General features: G+C 43.1%; 2 protein-coding genes across 2 annotated transcripts in view; both read left to right on the plus strand.

The window, feature by feature from the left end:
• Positions 1–8,781, plus strand: part of kiaa0586 (KIAA0586 ortholog) — a 155,979-nt gene that overhangs the window by 9,813 nt on the left and 137,385 nt on the right. Inside the window, exon 9 of the mRNA XM_079832271.1 lies at positions 2,173–2,299. Within this exon, the coding sequence (XP_079688397.1) occupies positions 2,173–2,299 (127 nt within the window). The remainder of the gene's footprint in view (positions 1–2,172; positions 2,300–8,781) is intronic.
• Positions 4,811–8,781, plus strand: part of irf2bpl (interferon regulatory factor 2 binding protein-like) — a 4,171-nt gene continuing 200 nt past the window's right edge. Inside the window, exon 1 of the mRNA XM_079832276.1 lies at positions 4,811–8,781. This exon is cut by the window's right edge and continues 200 nt beyond it. Coding sequence (XP_079688402.1) covers positions 6,276–8,270 — 1,995 coding nt within the window. The 5' untranslated portion in view covers positions 4,811–6,275 and the 3' untranslated portion in view covers positions 8,271–8,781.

An 8,781-nucleotide genomic window follows, 5' to 3' on the forward strand; every position in this document is an offset into this window, starting at 1 on the left:
AACTCTACAGCTGATGTTTTGCAGCTGTGGATGTGTGTGGGTTTGACGTCACGCGGCAGCTGGGAAATGGGATCGGAATCTGTGCGGTAACGTTGGCAACTTCGTTTAGACCTATCAGGAGCTGTTGTTTCCAGCTGTCACAGTAAACAATCCCAGAATGCAATTTGGAAAAAAATATGAACCAGACAATTGATGACTGATACAGTCTGGTTAATGAAGTTATTGATTTGCTTTTCATGTGACAATATATGTTCATTGAAATTTGTCCACTTGGGTGCAATGACAAAATTTGTATTACATTTATGTGTCCTTCGTTCAGGCATTTCAATATGTACATGCTGGAGAGTCCATCAAAAACTATTTTTCTAATTCATTTTCTAATTTGTTTTTAAACAGTTTTTATGGCCACATACATTATATTTCAGACAGGTTTCTAAAACACACGCACACACTCACACAGTGTCAGATTTATGTTACAAAAGAGTTTGGTTTCAAATGAATGCTTTTATTCACCAATAAAACTTAAAATAAAGAAATTACCATACTTACAGGATTCTTTGGTGGATAATTGTAAGTTTATCTCTAACAATTTTGACTTTTTTCCTCATATTTCCGAGTGTATATCTCACAATTCTAATGTTTTCCTTTCAGAATTGCACGATATAAACACAATATTGTGTCTTTTTCCCCTCAGAATTGCGGGTTTATAAGCCCCAATTCTGACTTCCCGCCCTCAGAATTGTGATATCAACTCGCAATTGCAAGAAAAAAAGTCAGAATTGTGAGATGAGCCTAAAAATTTTATGTTATGTTGTTACCTATATAAAACGTTATAGGTTTAGATATTATTTCATGCTGTAACCGTAAAGCTATTATGCCCCTATGAACAGCACATGGGAATATTATGTAGATCTATTTTTTTTTACATCAAATCTATGCTTGAATAGTAGACTAATCATCGCAGATTTCAGGCTTCATCAGCAGAACTCTATAAATATAAAGACCATCTTTTTTTCCATTCAGATTCTGACATCCAAAGCCACAACAAGACAATTTTCTCTTTTTCTGTGGATTTTGCCCATTTTCCTCTACTGTTTTTCTGCCACCACAATGCGTTCGCAGCTTTATATAACATAAATGTGACGTCTGCTCACAAATGGTCTGTTGTTATTAGCATTTATGATATTATTGAAATGAATGAGATGTTTTTTGAGCAGCAAATCAGCATTTTAGAATGATTCCCTGAAAGATCACTAAAGTCTGGATGTTTAATGATGCTGAAAGTCCAGCTTTGCCATACCGGGACTAAAGTACATTTTAAAACAACAGTTATCGTAATTGCAGTAATATTATAGTTTCATTTGAGGTGTTTCTCAAATGTGTTAAATTACCAGACATTTTACAGCACGGCTCTTTTTGCAGACATTAACAACGATGATTGCTTTTGCACGTCTGCTTGTTCTCTCACAGGAAGCACGGTGCAGAGAGTCTGCGATACAGGAGGCTTTGTTTGCCGTTGAGTCATGAGACTTTAGCTGCTCGTTTAACCGTATTCAAGAAGCCTCATGTTCCCTGTTAGCCAGACACAGGGGCCCGCTGGAGGCGCGCATGGCAGCGCTGCTGTTGTTCCAGTTGGAGGAGGCCCTCCTTACGCTGCCTTTTTGACCTTAAGGAAATGATTACCGTCAGGAGCTCTACTGTTGTTTTTGGAGGATTGAGAAATCCTTGTCCCGCGTATTTATATAGCTTTGTTTCCTTTCGTCTGCATTCCGCAGTGCCGCAGGGAGAGCATTCCACTCTCTGGCCTCCTAATAGGGCTCAGGAAAAAGCACCAGGATATTTTACATCTGCGCCGTATGAGGTTTCCCCCTCCGTGCTCTCAATTTGACTTTTTCCATTTACAGTCACAGGCTGACAAACTGTAAGAATAGCGAAAGAATAACCGTTCGCTTGTGTTCAGAAACGGCTGGCGTGCATCACGTATTTATGGCGCGGGCTATTGGCACAGAGCACTGTATTTCTGCAGAATTGATGACTAGCCGAAACACACGGGGCCTTGTTAGAGTCGTGGGCCCGCAGCAGTGTGTGTTCTGGCAGTGATGAACCGGACTGCTGACTGCGGCAGGTGTCTGGTGGCCAGGCTGATCCTTGCGATATCTTCTCTCTTTGCAGGAAATGGCAGACTTCAGGACCAGAGCCCTAATAACCAGAGGTCTCCTGAGAGATGCGTTGTGCAGCCTGTCGGGGTAAAGAGGTTCGCCATGGCAACAGCTGACAACGGCCAACCAGAGCGGTCCAGGTAATAATAGATCTTGTTTTCAGAGCAGGAAGGCACACAACCCTCGGCCTTTCGTGTTTCTGCGTACACAGTGTGTAACCATAGTAGTGGACCTACATAACCACTTCTTTTCCCAAGCCAAAGGAATGCTTTTGTTTTATTTACAGCGCTCAGTTTGGCCGTCTTGTCTTTTTCATTTAAATACGCCTTCCTAATGTTCCATAAGCAAGTGTCACTTAAAAACAGACGAAGCGCACACGTGTTTTTCTCGAGTGTCTCTCGCCACAAGAGGCTTACCGCAACTTGTCAAAATGACAGTACAAGAAGCAGTGCGTTGATGTTAGTGGTCAACGTTGAAAGTCTTTGTTCTTGGCCTCTGATGTAGCAAGGGAGGTTCTCAATGGGAACATGTTTTTGGATCCCGTTCCAAACACTTTCTGCAGATTTATTTTGGCCTCCTTGAAGAGGATTTGTCATGAGGAGCAAGACACTTGAATTAGAGTTTATATAACATCATGGGACCAACAGAAGACGGTTTGCAGCTGATGCTAACAAACTGTACCTTAAAGTATCATGGCTTTTTAGACGTTTACGATGGCAATGCCATGTTTTTTGGATTTTGTTTTTTGTCAATACAATAGTAAATTAATTAGTTAATCAATAGGATCAATACATTTAATTTGATTTTGTTTTAAATAAATGAATACCTTTTTTGTAGCAAGGATGCTTTAAATTGATCAAAAGTGACAGTAAAGACTTTTAAAATGTTACAAAAGGTCTTTTAAACATTAAAATAGAAATAATTTAAATTGTAATAATATTTTGCAATATTGTTTTTACTGTATTTTGATCAAATAAATCAAATAAAAATGTGTATATTTATTCAAAATAAAAAAATAAAAAAATTGAACTATACATATAGCCAAAAATATTGGCTAATTATATGGTAGATATGTCTGTCTCTTACTAACATCAATATGTTAATTATTTAATATTTTTTTGTTAGAGGAGTGTTTATTAACATAACATTATCAAATGTGTCGTTTTTAATAAATGTGGCTATACCTAGTGTGCTATTTATACTGTTTTGTGATCGAAAGCCTCTTGTATGTTCTTCCGGAAGCTTTGCGATACAGTTTGTGTTGGTTTTGTGACAGAACGTTTTAAAAGAGTAAATTTGCTTTCACTACCACCACTTTTTTTAGCAGATCAGCAGCTGCATTTTTCTTTCTCGTTTTAAGTCAGTACTTCTGTGTAACAGTAAGGTCTCTTCTAAAAAAATAAATAAAATACAAGTGAGGGAGAGAGAGAGAGAGAGAAAGTCATACATCTGCAGGTTACAGAGTGCTCAACACAAGATGTGCACACACGAGCAGCTCTGGGAAGTCTCCGAGCAGCCTCTGGTTCCCATGGCAACTGTGAGGCGGTCTCTATCGGCTCCATCTGAGAATAGGTAAAGTAAATCTGCATGCATCTGGCCGCCCGCCAGCGTCTCAAATGAAAGAGCACTTTGAATAGCTGCCAGGTTTGGAGGAGGAGAGAGGCTGTCAGGCCTGCTTAATGTTGGCAGTTTGTACTTGGCAAGACTTGCCTTTTCCCAGAATCCCTCACTCTGGCAGCCCGCCAGCCACTTAGCGGAAGCTGAGAGTTAACCCCTGCGATAAGCTGGTGGAAAGCTGAACGTGGAAAACTTTCCATGCAGAGTATGTGTGTGTCCGCACATGCATGTGGCTCTGTGTGCGTGTGTGTGAGAGAGAATAGGTGGGTGGGTGGATGTTCTGCACAGTGTGTGTGTGTGTGTGTGTGTGTGTGTGAGTGAGAGAGTGAGTGCCAAGCCTCAGGGTGATCTGTATTCATGAGAAGACTACAGGGACAGCGAAACATCCCTCAGTGAAAAAGAAAGGAGGGTGAAATATCCTTTACAGGCAGAATTTACATTTTTGCATTTTTTTTCTGCCCGTAAAATCCCAGTTAAATATTTTTGTGCAATATAATTCAAGTGTTTTTCTCCAAAATATAAATATTTGAGTTCTACATATGGCCTTGTGTCGCGCAAGGGCGTTTGAGTGTTTGCGAGGTAAAGCCTGATTTCATTTTGAAGTCAAGTGACTCACTCAAGATAATTTGCACAAACACTCGTTTCTTTGTGTTGTTAATTTGGGGCACAAGCGAAAGACATCAGGCTCATTTACACCATCCGAGTCGCAAGCACAAAGCACAAATACTGTACAAATTGTCTCCGGCTTTGCAAGCTGGAAGACATTCTGCTTGCCATAGCTGTAGTGGTTATTTTATCCCTTTGACATCCAAATTCAGGCCCTGCGATGCTTGATGTACTGTATATATAATTTTCAGCAGAGGGAGAAAATCACATCCTCAGATTTGGCTCCTGCCTTACTTGGTAGTTATGTTTTTGTTTTTTGCTTGGATAAAGCACAGCTTCTTTCCGTGCCAGTAGAATGCAAGGATTGCAATAAATGGCATTTCTCCTCTCCTCCAGACCTCCCTTGCTTTTTTTTCTTCTTTCGGTTTTTCCACCCCCTCGTCTTGTTGTATAACAGGGCACCGTTTTTTTTTTTTTTAACACATCGTCTACGGTGTGTTGTTAAGCAAAGAATAGACTATGGGAAAGGGGCTTTAGAGGCGGGGCTGCCAAACTTCCTCATTTAAGGTAAACAAACACCCAGAGGCTGACCGATATTACCATGCAAAACCACAGAAATATCAATAATCATATTTATGAAATCACTTAAAGATGTCAGAATATCTACAGTAGACATAACATTGTTTATGTTTAAAGAAGGCTGTACACCATGAAGCATATATTATTTTAAATGCCCAAAAATATCTTGTGTGTATGGCCACAGTATGCTTATTATTATTGTAAATCACACATGCAATATTGCTGGTGTAAGCATTTTTACAACATGATCTTGCATTATTAATAGAACCACAGAATAGCAAGCTTACGGACTTTTAGAAGCACTAAGAACAGACACTCTGGAAGAAACATGAATACCTCAGATTTTCCACCCACAACTCTGGATCTTGTATTCTGAAAGCAAGCTGGCCAATGAGGGATGGCAAGCAGCATAAACATTATTTTATATTTTATTAGTATTAAATAAAAAGTTTTCCTCTGTTTTTGTTATTAGTACTTTTTTTGTATGTGATCCAGTGTCCATTTAATTTTCACTTGTAACTTTTCATTAGATTGTAATGTTTATTCTAATGGTGATGTGTATCGATTAAATTACCATTTTATAATCATTTATCACATGTATTCATTAGAAACTAGAATTTATATTTTTGGTACTAGTGATTATCCCAATAGTGATGACTGTTGGGATAATTATTGGGATAACTATTCTATTTGTACTGAAAATTTTCACTGTTGTTCTGATATTAACTATTCACTACAGGCTAGTATGCATGCTGGTGTCTATTCCAGAATTACTATAGTAACTGTTCATTAGTTTCTAGTGATTATTTCCTAGAGACATATTCTAGACTTAATAGTACTCCTTTATCAGAAAAAAATATATACTAATAAACACTAACGTTGCAATTTGTTACCAGTAACATTTTGATAGTTACTTGCCACTATTGAGACTAGAGTGACTAGAATGAAATAAATACTAGTATATAATGAACAAGTACTGAATTGCTACTATTTACCATTGGATTTTCTTAACGATCATTTAAAAGGTGCTAGTAACTTAAAAATAGACAATAGTATGTTTTGAGCATAAATGTTTAAACGGCTTGCCATAATGGTGGCGGTGCGCGTTTCTCGGTCCATTCAGAAGATTTGTTAGGGAGTGGTTAGCGCATGCGCACTCGCATGGCAACAAGTGGCTTGTCATTTGTAACAGAAAAAGGAACTGCGGAACGTGGTGCTTACGTCACTGGCCCAGCCAGGTGGCATTCCGAGAAGCAGAAGAGGCGCATTCGCCTCCTAGTAACCGTATAACGGATCCGAGAGGAGCAGCTCAACATGTCTTCGGCGCAGGTCTCCTCGTCGAGGAGACAGTCGTGTTATCTGTGCGACCTGCCGCGCATGCCGTGGGCGATGATTTGGGATTTTACGGAGCCCGTGTGCAGGGGCTGCGTGAACTACGAAGGCGCGGATCGGATCGAGTTTGTTATCGAGACCGCGCGCCATCTGAAGCGGGCTCATGGCTTCCAGGAAGGGAGATCCCCGGGTCCCGCGCCGCCGTCTGCGGTGAAAGCGCAAGCGGCAATGTCATCCAAGGAGTCGGTGCAGATGAATCATGTGGACGGCTCGTCCAAACAGCAGCAGCAGCAGCAACAACAACAACAGCAGCAGCAGCAGTCCGGCTTGGACCGATACGCGCTCGGAACGGAGAGATCGCGCTTTGATTATTCCAGCATAGGCGCGCACAGGCTACCGAACGGGATCGGTGGACCGAACGGCTTCCCCAAATCAGACGACGGACCCCCCGAACTCAACCGACAGAGCCCTAACTCGCGTCGGAACCACGGGCTGGTGGCTGTGTCGGGGCAGATGAGCGTGCCGCCGAACCTCCTCCCGCAGACCCTCCTGAACGGCCCACCGTCAGCAGCGAGTATAGCGCAGCACAGTCTGTCTGGACGAGCCCCTCCAGCCACGACCAGCATCGGACCCGCGCTCGCGCTCTCCGAGCAAGGTAAAAGACCCGGTTCTGTGTCCAGCACGGACCAAGAGAGAGATCTGAAAGAGAAACAGCGTAACGCAGAGGCTCTGTCTGAACTTGGTGAAAGTTTGAGAAACAGGTCAGAGGATTGGGCAAACAAACCTAAGATAGTGAGGGACACACTGATCACACTTTCCAATTGCACTCCGTTTGATGTGAGGTTCAAGAAAGATCATTCCCTTCTAGGTAGGGTGTTTGCTTTTGATGCCATTTCCAAGCCCGGCATGGACTATGAACTGAAAATCTTCATTGAGTACCCCAGTGGATCTGGTAATGTGTTTTCCAGTGCGTCCGGTGTGGCTAAACAGATGTATCAGGACTGCATGAAAGACTTTGGCAGAGGGCTTTCCTCTGGCTTTAAATACCTGGAATATGAGAAAAAGCACGGCTCTGGTGACTGGAGGCTCCTGGGCGATTTGCTGCCGGAGTCTGTGCGTTTCTTTAAGGAGGGGCTCGGAGGTGAAATGCTGCCCCAGCCGTACATCGATGCCAGCTGCCCTCTGCTGCCCTCGGCACTGGTCAACATGCCCCGCGCCGTGGCGTCGGGCAGCGCGCTCAGGACGGGCGTGCGCAAACGCAAAGCCTCCCCCGAACCGGACTCGGCCGACGGGGAGCAGCAGAGACAGCAGTGGATGGCGAGTCAAAGCGAGGCGCTCAAACTGACCATGGCATCCGGCTCGTTCGCAGCCTCTCACGGCGGACCACCACCCCTGGGGTCGGTGCACTCCAGCCGAGCCACCCCACCCGAGTCGGCCCCACAAAATGGACAGTCCCCCATGGCTGCGCTCATGTCGGTCGCAGACACTTTGGGTAACGCACACTCGCCAAAGGACAGCAACTCTGTGCACTCCACCACATCCACCCGACACAACAGTAGCAGCCCGGTCTCCCCCGCCTCGGTGTCCGGACAGCGGCGTTTGGCCTCCCGAAACGGGGAGATCAGTCTGGCCGGGACGCCTTCCCAATCAGGTTCACATCAGGGCATGGATCAGGTGCACCCTCAGAACATTCCAGACTCACCCATGGCCAATAACGGACCCTTGTGTTGTACTATCTGCCACGAACGTTTAGAAGACACACACTTCGTCCAGTGCCCGTCAGTTCCTAACCACAAATTCTGCTTCCCGTGTTCCCGGGAAAGCATTAAAGCGCAGGGGGCCACAGGAGAGGTGTACTGCCCCAGCGGAGAGAAATGTCCCCTGGTAGGATCAAACGTGCCTTGGGCTTTCATGCAAGGCGAGATAGCGACCATTTTAGCTGGGGATGTGAAAGTAAAGAAAGAAAGAGACCCTTAAAAATCAATATATATGCTTCCTGCAACAAAAACAGACAAGTGAAGCGAGTATATTTAAGGTTGTGTCTTAAAGCCTAGTGAACTGCCTACAAAGACGACATTTATGAATATTATCGATGCATTTTAAATGCTAAGTGTGCAGCCCGCTCGGTTTCGAGACACAGCCTACTTGTTGTGAATATTGAAGTAACAGAAATAGTCCAGTGTACAGAGACATTTGTTTTCCTCCGCGAAGGAGGAGGATGTGTGCGTGGAAACCTTTTTTTACGGCACTTTTACGGTTTACGTTAACGTTTCTATTCAATTTCATACTTATTTTCCACATCTTACATGTACAATCCCAAGAAAAAAAAAAAAAAAATTAATGAATACACTTTTTGTGGTAGGTATAACAAATGAAGTGAGTCTAAGAGAGGGCATTCTTTGTTTCTTGGATCCCGATTCCCGTCCTTTTTTTTTTTTTTTTTTTTTTAGTATGATCTTTAAAACAGCAGTTTTTAATTTGTATCCCG

The sequence above is a fragment of the Gobio gobio genome, assembly GCF_949357685.1.
Source record: "Gobio gobio genome assembly, chromosome: 13".
Lineage (NCBI taxonomy): Eukaryota > Metazoa > Chordata > Actinopteri > Cypriniformes > Gobionidae > Gobio > Gobio gobio.